Source organism: Notolepis coatsorum (assembly GCF_963971535.1).
Source record: "Notolepis coatsorum genome assembly, chromosome: 1".
NCBI classification, from domain to species: Eukaryota; Metazoa; Chordata; class Actinopteri; order Aulopiformes; family Paralepididae; genus Notolepis; species Notolepis coatsorum.
The window spans coordinates 53,623,768-53,644,123 of record NC_140165.1 but is presented as its reverse complement, the minus strand read 5'-3'; the positions used below and the strand labels follow the sequence as shown (position 1 = coordinate 53,644,123).

General features: G+C 45.4%; 1 protein-coding gene across 2 annotated transcripts in view; it reads right to left on the bottom strand.

The window, feature by feature from the left end:
• The window catches only part of nab1a (NGFI-A binding protein 1a (EGR1 binding protein 1)), a 47,783-nt gene that overhangs the window by 5,405 nt on the left and 22,022 nt on the right, over nucleotides 1-20,356 (bottom strand). For both annotated transcript variants that reach the window (XM_084321799.1, XM_084321800.1), the window contains one exon: nucleotides 15,417-15,588. In XM_084321799.1, coding sequence (XP_084177925.1) covers nucleotides 15,417-15,588 — 172 coding nt within the window. The remainder of the gene's footprint in view (nucleotides 1-15,416; nucleotides 15,589-20,356) is intronic.

Here is a 20,356-nt window from a genome sequence, read left to right as displayed (position 1 = left end):
GAGCTGTCGGGAGTGGGTGAGTGCGAAAAAGATGAAAATGAGATGAGCCCCGGAGGACAAGTATGACTCAGAATAATGAATTTTTTTGGGAGAGAGAGAGAGAGAGAGAGAGAGAGAGAGAGAGAGAGAGAGAGAGAGAGAGAGAGAGAGAGAGAGAGAGAGAGAGGGGAGAGAAATGGGGAGGAAGCAGCTATACAGCCCGTGTTGGGGGGAAGAAGCTACTTTGAAAGAATAGTTTTGTAAGCTACCAATTACAGTACTTCACACGGGAAGGAGTTGAACTGCAGCAAGGCTACACCCTCAGGAGAAATATAGTTTGGTTAACTACTTGGAAAAAGTTGTTTAAACTCCCTTTAAAAAATGGATCATATCCACATCTACGCAAAGCAATACACTATTATTACTCAATTGAGTTTATTGCAAAAGGCATAGTAATAGCTGCCTGCCAGTGGGACATTAAACCAACGCTAAATAACCCTACATGAAATCTGGTTTCTTCACAGAAAAAAGTACAAGGAAGAAAAAGTTATATTATCGTATAGCTCTGCTCAGCGTCATAGTGCAATACTCTCCACTTCAGTACTTGCGCTGAATAAAAACTCACAATGTACCTTTACATACCATCATCTGTCTGACCACACCCCCATCCGCTACCCTACATAAGCAGGGGTGTGGCCATGCCTCATCTCCTTCTTCACTTTCACCACAAGGAAGTGCCTGTATACCAATCATTTGAGCTAGGTTGTTTAGTCTGAAGAAAGGAGAACAGAAGAGCAAGGAGATACGTTGACATTATATCTTTGTTTTCTCTCTCACTATTTTCGAGAAAATACGGCGATAATGTCTTCGTCACTGGGGTGTCTGGAAGATGATGATCATTCTGACCTCCACCGGCTTTTTCGTATTAGGGGCTCGCGTCACTGGTCTAATCCCCACCTGCAGTCCTCCAAGCTGCAGCTGGACAGGTATTACCTCCGGTTCTGCAGCTGGACTGTGCAGGAGGCGTCGGCTGTTGTGGGAAGCTGGCTACCTCTGGTGAGTGATGTTTTTGCTACGCGAGCACCAGTTGTGTTGCTATGGGGGGTTATCTGCACAATTTACGAAGACCGGCCCCAGACTAGTATCTTTTTTACCGCTTCTTAGGCGGCAGAGGGAGGGTCCTGGTTTGAAGCCCATGGTAGTCAATCTAGTGGGCCGTGACCGAGATCTGTGGTTAAAACCCGGGGTCTCTGGACGAGCGGATTCTTCTCTGTCCCGTGAAGGCCCCATCTTTCAAGTTGAAAGTTCCCTAAACACGAGGAAAAGTGGGTTTGGATCTTCGTTATCGGAAGATCCACGCTCAAGCCGGCTGCAGCCCATAAGGGAATTGTGCCAACTCCACTGTATGTCTGTTAAATCACCGTTCTGAAAACTGTGTTGACTTCTTTTTTATCTTCTCTCTTAGGATGAGGAGGGAGTCAGACGGCGGTCTGTCTGAAGTGTGGCTTATTGTGTTCTTGTGTGCAGTTCAGGTGATAGCTGCTTAGCTTGCGTGCTAGCTGGGTGACCTACCTGTTAGCCAGTTAGCTGTTAGCTGCAGCGCTAGCTTGTTGCGTTCACTAGGCTAGGAATGTTAGCTTGTTGCTATCAGTCGGCCTGAGTTGGCTGTTAGCTTAATGCTACACTGTTGAACTTTGCCGTGAGAATAGCAGGCCATAACACTCTGACTACGATGTCATCTTTGACAGAGGATGTTAGTCGGCCCTACACCGTGTGCCCCGCCAGGGAGGACTTTGTCAACATGGAGAGCGTAGCGGCTGGGTGGCGCAGCGGACATTGCCCTCGTCACCAACGCAAGAGACACCGGGTTCGACTCCGGCTGTCGCCGTTAACCAGTGTTTGCAGTCCTCTCAGCCTGCGCTCAGGGTGTAGGTAAGAGTCCTTCTGGACGCTTAACGCCTCTTCTTTCCTTCCCTTCTAAATGTTTTGTAATAACGATGTTTTTTCCAAAACATGTGTTGCTTCACTACATTGGGGATACGACATGTGTTGTGTGTGAATTGTCTTGTCGCTGGTATAGCTTCTCTCTACCTAGAAAATCGGCGTTGTTTTTTACGTGAGTAAAAATGTACTGGTTTGGTTGTGATGAGAACTTGTGTGTTCATGTAACGTTAGTTAACGTGGTTGAGCTCACAACTAGTTGGGTTACTAACCCTGCAAAGCTATGCTTAGTGACATATGATCGAGGGGTGAGTCCTTCTCTCAGCCTGTGATGACAATAAACAGGTAGCGTGTTCACATATTAACAGGGCAGTACCTGTTCAACCTAGTCGTATCGAGGGTAAGGTGGGGAGGGGTGATTCCCCCCCAGTTTCCCTGGGGCTTTCCCCCCTCCTCTCAAACATGTTTTGTTTACAATATAGTGTTTCACTATGTTTGTGGGGATACGGTGTAATCCCTTAGCTTCTGCTGGGGTTGTGCTCCTGCTTGAGAAAATGATTTTTTCCTAGGGAAAAGATTGTTTTGGTCGCTATCATGTGGATTTAGCAAGGCCTGTGGCCAATACGTAATCGAGGACTTGTGTCTTCTCTCGTTATGAAAAACGGCGTTCCCCTTACGGTAGTGAGAGTGTACTTTGCCTTTTTTGTTGTGATGGAGGGTTGTGTGTGTGTCATTAAGATCCACAACTGGGTTAGGTGTTGGCCTACAGAAGTCACATGTGTAAGCTCTGGTACCGGGGCTCTTAGTAAGTAAGTAAGTAAGTAAGTATTTATAAAGCACACATCTTAAAGGGGCCCTCTCTGGGTCTGTGTTTTTCTTTGTAAAATTCAGATGGCAGGTTTCGCACATGAGTCTATGTGAAGCTGTTAAACGCTGTTAAAGCTGTTAAACTGGTGTCATGGCTCTACTTTGTCATTACATCGTATCAGGGGTGTGGGGTCATAAAGGGGTGAACTGGTCAAATCTTCCTCCCCTTTTTCTGATTGGTCAGGGGTTAAAACCCCCTGTCCTTCGGGCTTCCTGTCGCGTTGCTGGATCAGCGCGTTACAGAGTAGGGGGGGGGGGGAGGGAGTTTCCTGGTCCCACGCCATATTGGGCGGTGGACCACGGAAATTCCCCCGCCATGGAGTACGTCACTGGGTGTGTTTCTATTGGTAAGACTTCCGTGGGTTATTCAGGCTCCATGTTATGGACCTCTGTTACAGGGAGTTTCAGAGCCTCCTCCTCAGGGAGTTCAGAGCCTCCTCCTCAGGGAGTTTCAGAGCCTCCTGTGAGTTCAGACCCTCCCTCCCAGTGAGGGAGCCTCCTCAGAGTTTCAGAGCCTCCTCCTCAGATTGTCAAGGTGAGTAGAACTTAAAAAGAAGTTCTGCTCTGTTGTGTGTATATTGAGCTTGGTGGGTGATGCAACGCAGTAGAGACGTTTGTTCTTCTGCTCTGCTCCCTACTGGTAGTGTGTGTATTGGGTCAGAGCCTCCTCCTCAGGGTGTTTCAGAGTCTTCTCCTCAGGGAGTTCAGAGCCTCCTCGGTGAGTTCAGAGTCTCCCTCTCAGTGAGGGAGCCTCCTCAGAGTTTCAGAGCCTCCTCCTCGGAGAATCCTAATCCAATTGTTACATAGCTCAATGTTGCAATATGTCTTTTCAATCTATTGCTCACGTGGGAAGTCTCTCTGGGGGTCCCCGTCCTCTCCTTTATGGAGCAGGTTGACGGGGTATTGTTTAGGGAGTTCCCTGACTCCTCGCCGGTAATGGTCTGTTGAGTCATGGTTTTGCCCCCCGTCATAGGGTACGTCGCTCTCCGTCCCCTCTTTTATGGAGCATGGTTGACGGGGTGTTGTTTTTCCTCAGCCGCGTCGTATGGAATGGAACCCATGTCCGTATTTTTTCTCTGAAAAAAGCGGCTTCTTGTCGTTCTCCCAGGCGGCTTGGAGGAACGGTATCTGGTGTCTTGTTAGACTATTGTTGTGGAAAATGTGTATACGGGGGGGGAGGTAGGAAAGGGTTAGCGTTGACTAGTTTAATATAGGTCAACTAGCAGAGCTCAAAGACACTAGGGCGACAGTCTGGCTGATGTTTCTTAAAACAACCTCAAGCCTCAAGGGTATAGGACAGATAGACATTTTCAAGTAAATCACATCTTGTTCTTTTCTTCTTTAATCTTGACTCCAGTTTTGTCTCAGGGATGACAAACCTTTAGACTTATCTTCTGTTTTTATTCTCTTGTTGTGGATAAGGGGTCGGCAGGACCTTGATGATTCCGGGAAAGGGAGATGTGTCGGTTCTATGAAAACATCATCATATCTGTCATGTCGGGGCGGGGCTGGGGAAGGTATTATCTCGGGGCACGTAGAGTTGGGGAGGCAGAGTGTTTTTTCGGTTATGGTGACCGTCTGCTAATCCATAGACTACCTTCTTTCAACCTCTTCTGTTAAAACTTCTTTTCTTAAATAAATTACCTACTTGTTAAAATTGGAAACAACGTCTCCTGCTGTGTCAACGACAACCAAGCCACAACACTATCCATTGATGTGTTTTGGGTCTCGACGTGTACATAGTGCTGGCCCTGGGTGCTTCTGATAGGAATCACGCATGGGCTTGTGCGCCTTGGTTGCTCATCATTAAAACTGCGTTTTTATGGGGCAACTGGGATGGAGTTTGTCTCTTCCGAGCGCCAGTGTTGTCTCGACGAATTCTCGTTCATATCTGGGGGATGTTAACGGAATAGATAGGTAGAGGGGTCTCACGCCCTTGGGGTGGGCCACCGAGCGCGGTACGAACGGGACCGTCTGGGTGGCGCCCTCTATAATGTTTTAGATCGACACGCGTACCTACCCCCCTCCTAGTGTTGGGGATGTCGGCGTAATTAGGGCACGGGACTGGTTCTGGTCGCGCCGGTCCAGGTCAGTTAACCCGTTGTCCGCCGGGGACGCAGATCTGCTGTTCTGGTACCCTGAGGGACTTGTGCTTTTTTCGGGGGGAAAAATGCCGGGTCGGCCCGGGTGTTGCAGGGTTTGACGTTATGGAGATGTTCGTGGTGTGTTACTACGTATTACCCCTCACTGTTGCTTGGTCCATGTTGTGTTGTACCTTGCGCTGCGCTAAGGGGGCCTGGTCCTTCTCCATTCTTTTCGCCCCTCTCTTCTCCTGCTTAAGCATGGCTGGGAGGGGGCTGTTGAGGTGATTCTTATGGAACTCCTCTGGCATCCCTGTGTACATTCCGGTCCGCCGGGCCAGGTCCAAAATTGTTTCGTCGACCCGTAGGCCTGGGATAACCCCTGTTTGAAAACTGAAACTCTTGTACTGCGGTATAGCCAGTGTATACCCGCAGTTGTGTTTTGGAGTTTTTTTGAGGGGTTATAGGAACAACCGCCTCATGTTTGGTGGTTGGTTCCCTGGTGTGTTGGTAGCGGAGTCAACTCTCGGGTTAGGCCGCTTGAGTGTGCCCCCGCACGTTTCATGACGTCTGCCAATCGTGTCAGCCTTCTCTGCCTCGACCCCTCTAGAGAGTCGTTTTCTTTTGTGGAGGCTGTGACATGGTGCGCAACAATACCAGCATACGCCCCTTCCGCCGGGGTGCTGTTTCAGCAGACCCCTTTGGCGCCTGTCTAGTCCGCAGTGCTCCAGGCTCAGGTCAAGTGCCTGTTGCCTGGATTGAGGGATCGACCTCTTCTGGAGGTCGTCTCCCCAGTGCGCTGCCTGCTCCCGCTGTAGGTGTAGCCTCTTGAGTGCTTCGAGTTTACAGCCATGCCACCCTGAACACGCCCGATCTCGTTCGATTTCGGAGGCGGTATAGGTTCAGGCCTGGGTTGTGCTTGGATGGGTGACTGCCTGAGTATACCAGGGTCAGTGAGCCAGGCGGCGTCCTATTGGGGGGAAGGGCCTGCTCTTGGATGGGCCCTGTCCGACTATGCTGGCGATGTGGGGGGCGGTGTCACTATTGACCGCCTGGTGAGTACTCGATGCTGTGGCGTCATTGGCCTCTCCAGGCCCCCTTTTTTCCGGGGGGGTCCAGTCCCTTCTGGGTCTGGGTCCTCCTTCGCGCTCCGCTGCTACGGCCTTGCCACGGGGTTGGGCTTTGCTCTTGACCCCGTGATTTTAGGGGTGGTAACGGGGGTTTGTTCCTTTTTCCGTTCGTTCCCTAGTGGCATGCGGGTTGTGCGTTTGTGTAGTTGTGGGTACGCCCCACGGTCCGCTCACCCTGTGCGTTGAGTTGCTCAAGCTCCTCTTCGCGCAGTCGGATCCGTCTCCCTCCCGTCCTCCGCTAGGGAGGGTCGGGGGGGCTCGGGTCCTCCCCGGTTCTGATGGTTGTGGGGGGCCTCAGCGGGGTACATTTGTCGAGCTCAGCTCTGCTCAGCTCCTGTGTTGCACTATGATGCTGAGCAGAGCTATACGATAATATAACGTACGGTTATGTATATAACCATAGTTATATGAGTATAGTGACGCTCAGCGTCAGGACTCCCTGAGGACCCCTTGATCTTGCCTTGTGGTGAAAGATTGGGAAGGAGATGAGGGCATGGCCACACCCCTGCTTATGTAGGTAGCGGATGGGGGTGTGGTCAGACAGATGATGGTATGTAAAGGTACATTGTGAGTTTTTATTCAGCGCAAGTACTGAAGTGGAGAGTATTGCACTATGATGCTGAGCGTCACTATACTCATATAACTATGGTTATATACATAACCGTACGTTCTTGTTCCTCTATTTGATAAAGAAAGAAATTGTTTAGTAGTTAACTGCACCTCAAAATAGAAAAAGAAAAGTCATTCATAATTACAATAACTTTGCAAATTAGAAGTTAGTTGAACTACCAGCGAGCTACTGCAAAATGTAATGAAGCTACTAGTTTAATCACATGTAGTGAAGCTACTAGTTTAATCACATGTAGTGAAGCTACTAGTTTAATCACATGTAATGAAGCTACTAGTTTAATCACATGTAGTTAAACTACTAGTTTAATCACATGTAATGAAGCTACTAGTTTAATCCCATGTAGTTAAACTACTAGTTTAAATAAGTGTATACTTCTTCCCATTCCTTTTCAAATATGTAATAACAAACAAACAAAAAATCTGTTTGACCTTTTGTGTTTTTTGTTTGTTTGTTTTTTTAATTTTTATATACATTCATTATTTGAATGGCTTAAGGCTATATCTGTACTTGTTGTTTGTTTGTTGTTGTTGAATTGAATGAGGCCCAATGGACCTATCTCAAACCCAGCCCTCTTTTATTGATCCTCCGATCACAACTTCCCTTGTTTGTCCAACGGAAGCGACGGCTGTCATTGGAGGATAGAGAAAAGAAGGCGGGGGTTTGAGACAGGTCCATTTTCTGTCTGTGTGTCCAGTAGAAAGCTATCCGGCTGCAAGCTAGCCTAGCTTAGCACAAATTAATAGAAGCTGATACAGATCAGGTAGCCTAGCTGTTGGCCAAAAACACCTCTCCCAAATCAGGACGCAACAGAAGTTAAACACGATACACACAATAAGGGATACAAAGACTAATGAAATATTGAGGGACCCAGCTGAAATAGAGAGGACATTTAGAGAATACTATGAGACACTATACACGCAGCCGATGGCAGCGGGAGAAGAAGAAATAGACACTTTTCTGGAGAAGCTGGAGTTACCATCGATAGGGAGGGAACAGAATGAAAAATTAAATAAAATAATTACGTAACAGGAACTGGAAGAGGCAATTAGTAGAGCTAAAAACAACAAATCTCCGGGGAGCGACGGATTCCCATCGGAATTCTACAAGACATTTAGAGCAGAATTAGCGCCCATGTTAGGAGCGGCATTCAGGCACACGATGGAAGAGGGCAAAATGCCTCCCTCGTGGAAGGAAGCCGTAATCACCACGATACCGAAGGAAGGGAAGGATAGAGAATTATGTAGTAGTTACAGACCTGTGTCCATACTCAACATGGATTATAAGATGTATACATCAATAATATCAAAGAGATTCAAGACGTTTATGCCAGACATTATAGATGAAGATCAGACTGGATTCATTAAAGGGAGACAGACGCAGGACAACGTGAGAAAGACATTACACATAGTGGAGGAGATACAAAAACAAGGTGGTAGTGCGGTACTGATTAGCCTAGATGCAGAAAAGGCATTCGACAGTGTGAGTTGGGCATTTTTATATAAGGCTCTAGAGAAATTCGGGCTAAACGAGAGGGCAATGAGGATGATCAAGGCACTATATCAGGAGCCGACAGCGAGAATTAAGGTGAATGGCAGCCTGACGGATAGAATCAGATTAGAGAGGGCTACTCGGCAGGGATGTTGTCTCTCACCAACGCTCTTCGACGTTTTCATAGAACCACTGGCACAACTGATCAGACAGACCGAGCACATCAAGGGAGTAGAGATAAAGGGAACGGAATACAAACTAGGCCTATTTGCGGACGACGTGATAGTATACATGAGGCAACCAGACAAGAGCTTCCCGGCACTGATGGATCTACTGAAGGAATATGGCCACTACTCAGGATACAAACTAAACGTGACAAAGACACAGACATTAGCATGGAACTATACCCCAACAACGGAAATTAGGGAGGAGTACGGGATAAGGTGGGACATGGACAAGATTAAATACCTAGGGGTGAATATCACGAGAGGGGTGGGGAAGCTGTTTGAGGCGAATTATACACAGATAAATCAGAACATCAAGAGAGACTTAGAGAGATGGACAGTAATGCCCTTGGACTTCAATTCAAGGATAGAGGTTATTAAGATGAACATACTATCAAGGTTACTATACCTGTTTCAGTCACTACCGATACAAATACCACAGAACCAATTCAGGGAGTGGGACAGACTGATATCGAGGTTCATATGGGCGGGGAGAAGACCACGGGTCAGATATAAAACACTACAACTACCAAAGGAAAAGGGAGGGGTGGCAGTACCCAGCCTACAAGACTATTATTATGCAGCACAACTGAGAGCAGTGACGTGCTGGTGCAACGACAGATATGAGGCCAGATGGAAAGACATTGAAAAAGAAGAGGAGGGATACAAGGTACAGGCTCTGGTGGGGGATAGGGAACTATTCAAGGAAAAAGAGGGACTGTTAGATCCAATCACCAAGTGCACCTTGATTATATGGAACAGAGTAGTAAAATCACACAAATTGGAGAAGCAGTCAGGGGTTCTGACTGTCTGAATAGCTATTTTACATCCATTGCAAAAACTATATCGGAAAAGACACCAGCTAAACCCGGCAACAACATAGAGAGTGAAGTCCATAAATTCTACCTAGATCAGGGGGTTAAAGCAAATGCTTTTTCCTTTAGGAAAGTGACTGAGATGGAGGTCCAGGAAAAGATTAAAAAACTTGACACCTCAAGGGCTACTGGATTAGACAACATCCCTGGTACATTTTTGCAGGATGCTGCAGAAATCATTGCCCCATATGTAGCTCACATTACCAACCTAGCCATTGACACAGGAACATTTCCAAGCGAAATGAAATCGGCAAGAGTTATTCCTCTCCACAAAAAGTGAAACAAATTGGAACCGGGTAACTACAGACCCATTTCCATCCTGGGCGTTCTATCAAAAACCATTGAGAGGCTAGTATATGAGCAAATAGACGGGTATTTCTCAACTAATAACATCATGTACAAATACCAATCTGGTTTCAGGAGGTCCCACTCCACAGACACCTGCCTGCTGTTCCTCACAGATTACATCCGGAAAGAGGTAGAGGGAAAGTTCTGTGGAATGGTAATGTTAGACCTCCAGAAGGCATTTGATTCAGTGGATCACAACATCCTGTTAATGAAGCTTAGGGCCCTAGGCTTTAATGAGGCAGCTCAGAAATTGATTGGTTCCTACCTAACAGGGAGACAACAGGTGGTAGATATAAACGGAGTACTCTCCAGTCCTCGGACAGTAGAGTGCGGGGTCCCGCAAGGGAGTGTTTTGGGTCCGCTCCTCTTTCTCCTGTATATAAATGACCTGAAAGCAGCTTGCTCATGTGACCTTTTTTTATACGCAGATGACTCCGCCCTACTAGTGTCTCACAAAGACAAACAAGTGGTTGAGCAGACATTGAGTGCAGAACTAGAGAAGGTTAGCGACCACAACAAGCTGTCCCTCCACGTGGGGAAGACTGAGTCCATTTTATTCGGGTCAAAGGTCAGGCTCAGAAAATCGCCAGGTTTTAACATTAGAATAGGAGATACTGTTCTCACAGACAAAACATCTGTGAAATATCTCGGTTGCGTCCTGGAAAACAGCTTATCAGGGGAAAGCATGGCTCACCAAGCACTTACAAAGATAAATAACAGGACTAGATACCTAGCCAGAATCTCTCATTTTTTAGATCAGTCAGCGTCGGCGATGAAGATTCTTGCTGGAGCTCTCATACAGTGTCACTATGACTATGCGTGTGGCTCCTGGTACAACAGTGCCCCCAAAAGTCAGAAAATAAAACTACAGACATCACAAAACAAGCTAATCAGGGTAATACTAAGGCTACCTGCCCGAACCCACCTTGTATCACATCACAATGTATGTGATGTATAGATTGGGGGGAGATGGTAGCATCTAAAGGTGCCAGGTCAGAGAGGTCGAAATGTGCTTGGCTTAGAAGACGGTGATAGAACGGTGGTTCAGGATAGCAGCACACTGCCAGCGAGAGAATGTTGACATTCCAATCTAAGACACAACATTGATAAGAGCGAGTGTACTGTAGGCCCAGAGCAGGAGGGAGAGAGGTTCATCTTAATGAAACGTGAAATGTGTGTAAAGGTTAAACGCGGTTGTCATGACAGCGCGGCACATGACAACCAGAAAGGGGTGGGCTATCATAGCTATGACGAAGATCCTATAAAGCTGACAGTGGTTCCGGGTAGGGCAGACTAAAATCTGACTGAGACCAAAGAAACAAATCCCACAGGAGGGAAGAGACCAAGAGACTCTCTCCTCTCATAGAGAGGGGGGGGGAGGAAGGATGCCACATCATTATTAGCTTCGGCTAACGCGAGGAGGGTTAGGCTAAAGACCAGGCCTGACCACCAGTGGACTGAATAGCAAAAGGACAATAGACTGAACACACCGAAAGATCATTAGAATAGACTCTTCAAGGACAATACAATCTGTTAACATCTGAGCTGAGGTTTCTGTTTATATCAATAAACAACGCTTTTCCTTGTAAGGTATTTCACGTTGTCAAAGTGTCGAATTCTTACGGAGGTGGAGAATTATTATGGTTTGCGGATTGTACTAACGGGGAGAAATAAGGATTATATTCAGCCAGTATCTGAGACGTCAGGACCATTAAAATTACACAACGCAGAGGAATTGGATGGAGAGAGGATAACACAAGAAGACGTGATACTGGCCAGATTGATCAGAATCTAACACATCTCACTTTGAGATCATGAGATGGCTTAAGGTGGAAGACAGAGTAAACCAGATAGGGATGTGCCTAGTTCACAGAATAGTGCACAGGGTAGTGCCAGTGTACTTTAACAACTACTTCAACCGAATCAGAGACACCCACGCATACCAAACTAGGCGCAGCTCAACTGACTTTGTGCCAGTCAGATTCAGGAGCTGTATGGGGAAGGAGTCCTTTCTGTATTCAGCAGCTGTCTATTGGAATAGTCTGCCCAGTGAACTGAAAATCATAGACAATGCCGTTAGATTCAAGTCCAGCCTGAAGACATGGCTCAAAAGGGACTATACTTGACCTAGACACTTAGCTTAAGGCACCCTTGCATGTTGTATGAGTCTGTATGTATATAAATGTTAAATGGTATATGTGATGTGTTGTGATGTCACGTTTTGTATGATGCATGTTTAAGCATCACACTCCCCCACCCCCCTACAAGGACCACAATGTAAATAAGCTCTGAGCTTTTTTGTGTTCATCCTTGGCAGTATATCCCGACTGTGCTCTTCTGTCACATGTTTATTTTTTATATTGTCAAATAAAGTCATTCATTCATTCATTCTGAGATGGGTAGCACATGACAAGAGATTCAAGCCAGGGAGGTTGGACCATGGATTCAGAAGGTGGGAAAGGGGGGGGGGGGGGGGGGGCAACAGCGATATGCAAGATGATAGAGAAGGGGGAAATGCAGACCCTACAAAAGTTAAAGGAGAAATTTGGACTAGAAAACAGGGACCACTTCAGATATCTACAGGTTAGAGATTACTACAATAAAGAAATAAGAGGGGACAAGGACGAAGAACAGAATGGAATAATCAAGATGATAGTATGGGCATACGAAGGGGGGAAAGGAAGGGTAATATCAGCACTGTACCGGGCTATAATGAACAGCAAGGGACACACGACAGATTATATAAGGGAGAAATGGGAGAGAGAACTAGAGATAGGAATAACAGAGAAGGAATGGGGTAACATATGCGAGGTGCAGCACTCAACAACAGGATCAAGGGTATGGAAAGAATTTGGATGGAAAAACATAATCAGGTTCTTTATAACCCCAGAGTTGAAGGGAAAGTATACACCAACACAAAGCAGGCCTGTACAGTGCGAGATATATATCGCACGTGCTACAGCAACAGCGGTCTGTGCGATGAATGGATTTACTTCACTAGCACTGGTGCGATAGGGATTCGGTTCATATAGATACTCTTATTTTGAAAATCCTGTAGCGGGTCTCATTTCTGCCCACGCGCAGCTCCAGCTATAATAACTAGGCTCGACAGCTAGCAACATTCAGGTGCATATGATACTCTTATTTTGAAAAAACTCCGTGACAACTCGACGAGTCATATCCGCCCTATCCGTGCTTGCAAGCAGAGCAGCGTGTTGGTGCGCACTGCTGCTGCGTAACACAGCAGTGCGCCTACACGTCCCGAAATAAGTCCGTGGTGTTTTTTTTTCTCGCAACAGGTCAAATGCATCTACATGCTTTGCACCGTCGCCATTCCTTTATGCGCACATCGCCCGAAATTAACGTTTATGTACCATTACAATCACTACAACGTTAGCAAGCTAACAAGCTAATCCTGATCACAGGCAGAGCCAGCAGACACAGTGTGGAAAGGGAAATGGGGGGGCACTCTCTCCCCTTCCCTGTGTGTGTGTGTGTGCGTGCGTGCGTTTGGAAAGACGATGAAGTCACTAGTCAGGACTCAGGACAGGAGTATATTATAGTAAACTGAGGATGGACAGATAATGTTGATATTCAAATATAAAAAATTTCGAGAGGAGTGGAAGTTTGAAGACAGACTAGACTACAATATGATGCAGGGGTGGTGAGTTGAAACAGTGTGTGTGAATGAATGAATGTAAACTTTATTTAACAGATTGCAGAATGGGTACAGTACAGTACGGCTCAATACACACAATTGTTAAGGGGATGCAGACCAGAGAAAGACGTTTGTCTTGTTTACATCAGGGTCCCCCATTGTGTGTGTGTGTCCCAACCGACCCCACTTCTATGTTTCAATAAATTATTTGCATTTAAAACTATTAACGCTGACTCATTCCTTCAGTCCACTCAAAATTATGCTAATATTCCTTATGTTGTTTATGATATTAATTGAAAATAGTAGGGATGCTCGATATTGGCTTTTTTACCGATACCGATATTCCGATATTGTCCAACTCTTAATTTCGATACCGATACCGATACCGATATCAACCGATACCGATATATGCAGGGTTTCCCCCCAAAAAAACGGAATAATTTCAGGTAACTAATAATTTCACTGGATGCATTCAAAAGGCTTTCTAAATGTAAGCATTATCTGTGCAAAATATGATAATTAAAAAAGTAAAAATTAACATTACATATCTCTTGTTGTTGAATTAAACCAAAATGCATACTTTTGACAATAAATAAAATAAGAATTGGTTTTTACTTGCTTGCCTGGGTAAATAAAGGTAAAAAAAAAAAAAAAAAAATTTTTTTTTTTTTTTTTTTTTTTTACCGATACCGATATTTTCCGATATCACATTTTACTGCCGATATCGGCCGATAATATCGGTCGGCCGATAATATCGGACATCCCTAGAAAATAGCATATGAGAGTATTACTATTATAGTAATAATAACACATGGCGATATACTAAATGACAGCCAAACATGGCACTGCAACTAAATAACACAAATACAATAGGCACATTTGTGACTGTTACAAATATAACATGTTTTATACTTGTGCTACAAGATTTTGGCCTGTGCTACAAAACTATCAACCTCTGTAGCACCAGTGCTATGTGCAAAAAAAGTTAACGTACAGCCCTGACACAAAGGGCATGCTGGGGATGTGTGGGAAGGAGGGGGCAAATCACACGCACATATTCTGGGGATGTCAGAAGCTGAAGGGGTATTGGGAGGAGATAGGGGAGGCAATGACCAGAATAATAGGATACAGGTTACCACAAACGGGACTGGTGCTTTACTTAGGGGACCTGACGCAACGAGGGTATACAAGGGGGGGACAAGTATTTAATAAAGATAATGCTGATATCGGCCAGAAAAGCAATAACGAGACTGTGGTACAAAGAAGATCCGCCAACAATAGCACAATGGGTAGGAATAGTAGAGGAGATACAGGATATGGAGAGGATAACACACATGCTGAGGCTACAGGAAGAGAAATTTGGAGAAAGATGGGGAAAGTGGGAGGATTATAAGGGGAACGAAAACGACATCACAGAGGAGGAACCAAATGCAACACAAGAGGGCGAAGGGTAAAGGAGGAAAGAGGTTCAAGGAGGGTCTCTGAACCCGTGTCACACACCTTTGCTTTAGTTAGTTTTTTCTATTTTTATTTCTGTTGGGTATGACAATTGTTTTATGTTTTTTGTACTTTATTATTTAGGTCTGTTTAACAGTGTTGTTTTATGATGTGTTTCGTTTTAATTTCATGAATGTACCCGTATATGTATGTCGTTATGTTATGGATGTCAATATAAATGTTATGTTGTATGTCCATAATGTTGAATAAAAATGTAAGTTAAAAAAAAAAAAAAACACACCTCTCCCAGAGTTTAAGCTAGGCGGGCTCATCCATATTTTGCTTCCATTCATAGATGGTACTGTAAGCGCACTTCCCATAATGTTGGTGTGTTCGTTTAAAGGAACACTCCAACATTTTGGGAAATTTGCTTATTTGCCATCTACCCTGGAGTTAGATAAGAAGATACATACCTTTTTCTTCTCTGTGCATGCAGTAGGAGTAGGAAGATGTTGGGAACTAGGTTAATGGAGGAACCTACTTCCAGTGACTGACGCTAAGCTAGGCTAACGGTGCGCGTCTTCCTACTCCTACTGCATGCACAGAGAAGAAAAAGGTATGTATCTTCTTGTCTAACTCCAGGGTGGATGGCAAATAAGCAAATTTCCCAAAATGTTGGAGTGTTCCTTTAAGTTGGAACCATGCTACTAGCTTGAATTGGGGGGGGGGGCTGGTTAGCTCTGGGAAGTGGCAGTACCTTGGTTGTCCCGGCTGCTCGCGTCCGCTGCGCCGCCATTGGTGGTCTGTGATTCGTTGAGGTACTTCAAGGCCCCCGTGGGGATCCGCCAGTCCAGAGCCTGGAGCCGCTCCTGGACCGCCGCGTCCTGCAGGATCTCCATCTGCCGGGCCAGCAGGCGCTCCAGCTGCATCTGTGGGACACACACACACGTGTTAACCAAACACAAGTACATTATGGACACTACATTGACTTACATTCCATAGACTCTTAACCTCTAACCCTAACCTTAAACGTATCCAATACATGCCTAACCCTAACCCAACCTTAACTTTACCAAATACATGCCTAACCCTAACCTTAACTTTACCCAATACATGCCTAACGCTAACCTTAACTTTACCCAATACATACCTAACCCTAACCTTAACCCAATACATGCCTAACCCAATAGGGAGGTGTAGTCCGTCACCAAACCCTGGCAGCACATCACCCCCACCCTCATCCACCTCCACTGGCTCCCCTTCAAATCCCGCATCACCTACAAAACCCTCCTGCTCACTTACAAATCCCTCCACGCTCTGGCACCTCAGTACCTCACTGACCTCCTCCACCCCCTACACTCACGGTCCCTGCGATCCAAGGACACTGGTCAGCTCTCCATCCCCCGAACCAGACTGCGGACCTTCGGGGACAGAGCTTTCAGTGTGGCAGCTCCCACCCTCTGGAACTCCCTCCCCGCAGAACTCTGCAACGCCCCAACTCTGGACTCATTAAAAAAACTGCTCAAAACCCACCTCTTCAACTTGGCCTTTAACCCCTAATTTCTCACTTTTTATGTTGTGTCTGTCCACTATGTTTGTTACTTTTGTTATTTCCCCCCCTATGTAAAGCGACCTTGGGTCTTTTGAAAGGCGCTATATAAAATGAAGCTATTATTATTATTATTATTATTATTAGTCTGACGTCGCTTTGGACCGCCCGCGAGGTCCACCCGTATAGGGATTTATCATTGGGAAAATGGATTATCAGCTATTGTAACAATTCTGCCTCATGAATATTGAAAAGCTTTCCACTTTTGCACAAAACGAGTTCCCTTCTATCACTAACATTATTGTTTAAACATTTTTGGTTGAAATAAAATTCAGTTTTTTTTTTACGATTAATTGCGAATATTTTCATGTTGAGCTATAGATTGTGGATGAATACGGACAGAAAGGTACACCATGCGAATGTTAATGCTTTATTTGTTTTAAACAAGACGATTTAGAAATGGTCAATGGGGAATTACATTGCGTTTTCAAGATGGTGGACCGGCCTGGAGACAGCAATAACGTAACCACTACACCTCCCTATACATGCCTAACCCTAACCCAATACATGCCTAACCCTAACCTTAACCCAATACATGCCTAACCTTAACCCAACCTTAACTTTACCCAATACATACCTAACCCTAACCTTAACCCAATACATGCCTAACCCTAACCTTAACCCAACCTTAACTTTACTCAATAGTGACCTTGCACAGAATGTTTGTGTAGTTCTCTTTCTCCCAACATTGGCCGTCTGTAACCATTGGTAACCACTTTCAAAAGAAAAAGTTGAATTTTGACTTGTTTACAAGATACAGTAAATAGAACACCAAATTATTACATTTGTGTTGATATATTTATTATACAGTATATCAACAAATAGCAAACATCTCTTCCAACATGGAGGTACAATGGGGTTCTAGGAAGGCCTCTATACATGCCTAACCTAATCAGGAAGGCAGCAGGACCGGACGGCATCCCCGGCTGCATCCTAAAAGTCTGTGCCGACCAACTGGCCCCGGTATTCACTGACATATTTAACCTGTCCTTAGAACAGGCTGTCATCCCCACCTGTCTGAAGAAGTCCACCATTATCCCTGTACCCAAAAAATCTATGCCCGCTTGCCTCAACGACTACCGCCCTGTAGCTCTCACCTCCATAGCCATGAAGTGCTTTGAGAAGCTAGTGAAGGGCTACATCTGTTCCTCCCTCCCCATCAACCTGGACCCCCTGCAATTTGCATATCGCCCCAACAGGTCCACGGAGGACGCCATAGCCCATGTGCTGCACACAGCAGCATCACACCTGGACAAGATGCAGGGGAACTAAGTGAGAATGCTGTTCATCGACTACAGCTCAGCATTCAATACCATAGTCCCCTCCAAACTCATAGCCAAGCTCAGGGACCTGGGCTTGAACTATGACCTCTGCCAGTGGGTCTTGGACTTCCTGACGGGTAGACACCAGGTGGTGAGAGCAGGCAACTGCACCTCCTCATCCATCACGCTCAACATAGGGGCCCCCCAGGGCTGTGTTCTGAGTCCCCTCCTCTACTCGCTGTAAACACACGACTGTGTGGCACAGTGGAACAACAACACAATCATCAAATTTGCTGACGACACAGTAGTGGTGGGCCTGATCTCTGCCAACGATGAAAGGGCCTACCTGGAAGAGGTAAAGAATCTGTCGCAGTGGTGTCAGGAGAACTGCCTCTCCCTGAACGTTAGCAAAACAAAAGAGATGATTGTGGACTTTAGGAGGTCGGGGGTCAGGGACTACAGCATCGACGGAGCACCGGTTGAGAGAGTGAACAGTTTTAAGTACCTCAGAGACCACATATCCGAGGACTTGACATGGACCACACACATTGACAGTGTTATCAAGAAGGCACGGCAACACCTCTACTTCCTTAGGCACCTAAGGAAGTTCCAAGTGAGTCAGAAGATCCTTAAGAACTTCTACTCATGCACAATAGAGAGCATCCTGACTGGCAATATCACCTCCTGGTTTGGGAATAGCACCGCACAAGACCGTAGGAGACTACAGAGAGTGGCCCGTTCAGCCGAACGCACAATTGGAGGTGGGCTTCCCACTCTCCAAGACATTTACAACAAGCGGTGCATGGGTAAGGCTAAGAGAATAATCAAAGACTCCAGCCACCCAAACAACTGCCTCTTTGAACTGCTGCAGTCAGGCAAGCGATACCGGATTCTCATGGCAAGCACAGAGAGACTCAGAAGAAGCTTCTATCCTCAGGCCATCAGGATGCTAATGACAATAACACCATGTAACAACCATCAAATACACTCACAGCACACACATCCACACGCACACACTCACTTTAAACAAACAACTCACTGCAGCACCCACTTTAGACACTTTATATGTATTGGTAAAGAATTTGCACTACAACTCATACCTCATTACACCTTACTGTAAATTGTACCTAAATTGTACCTCATCCCATTTCTGCATTGTAATGTAACTCAGTTACTTTTCTACTCTGCATTGTATATTGTATAGTATATATTGAACACTTTTGTCTACGTACTTGACTTCTATTTTATACTTATTATACACTTATCTATTTTTATCTAGCACAATCTCTGGAGCAAAACAGAAAGAAGCATTTTATATAAAAGTATTCTGTACTTTTGTATGACAACTAATAAAGAAACTTGAACATGAACTTAACCTTAACCTAACCTTAAAGGAACCCGCCAACATTATGTGAAATACGCTTACTGTCTTCTCCACAGTCAGACAAGAAGATAGATACCAATTTCCTCTCTGTGCATTCAGTAGAAAGCATTGGTATCTATCTTGTCTGACTCTGGAGAAGAGTCCGTTTTCGTTTTTTTTTGTCCCCTAATGGAAAGGCTGTCCCCAAAATAACTGCTCTGTAGCCTGAAGGACAGGTGAATGAATGAATGAATGAAAACTTTATTTAACAGATTGCAGAATGGGTACAATACAGTACGGCTCAATACATACAATTGTTAAGGGGATGCAGACCTGAGAAAGACGTTTGTCTTGTTTCCATCAGGGTCCCCCATTTTCAATTCATATAGACATATATGACATACATGACATACAGATAGTCAGTACTGCTACATCTATACATTTATGACATACCAGATTTGCAAATACAGTACTGTTTGTGATACAGAAGGAGTCAAGAAAAGGGAGTATATACATTTGACGTAGAAACTGTACATTGGAGGAGGTTGGGTGGGGGGGGTTGGGTACATTGGGATATTGACAACCATACTGGGTAATTTACATTGGAGGTGGTTGGGGGGGGGGGGGGCGGGGGGCACACTGTATAAACAAGTAACACTGTACATTGAGGGGGGGGGGGAGGAGATACTGTACAAACAAACACAATTGTACATTGAACTATTGACAAAACCATACTAGGTAAATGACTGTACATTGGAGGGGGTTGGGTTAGGATATTTACAGGGGCCAGTGTTGAATTGCAGTCTCCCGTAGGTGTCCCTTGAGAGAGGTTTTGAAAGTGGGTAGTGATCCACATTCCTTTACAGCTTTGGGTAGGGCGTTCCACATTGATGTGGCATAATTGCGAAACGTGTTTAGTCCCTTATTTGAGCCGAATCTGGGTTTAACATGATTTGTGGAGCTCCCTCTGGTGTTGTGATCGTGGTATTCACTGACCTTTGGGAAGTATTTTGACATGTACATGGGTACCTTGGTCGTGTAGTGTATCTTGTAGACCAGGCCCATTGCAAGTTGTTGTACTCTGTCGTCTACTCTAAGCCATCCTAGGTTGTCAAAGTGGGCAGGGGTGAGGTGGGTTCTAGGAGTAAGGTCAAGCAGTAGTCTGACCAGTTTGTTTTGAGATGTTTGTAATTTTGTTTTTAGCGCCTTTGAGGTGCTTTGGTACCATGAGGTGCAAGCATAGTCGTAGTACCCCTGAATGAGTGCTCCTGCCAGAGTCTTCAGGGTGTTCTTGTTTACCAGAGAGGAGATCCGGTACAAGAATCGAGTTCGTTGGTTGACTTTTTTTATTACATTGGATGCCATTTTGTCACAGGAGAGATTAGCCTCTAGGATGGAACCCAGGTAGGTAATTTCATCTTTCCTTGTGACAATATTGTCACCCACTGTAACTGAGAAGCCGT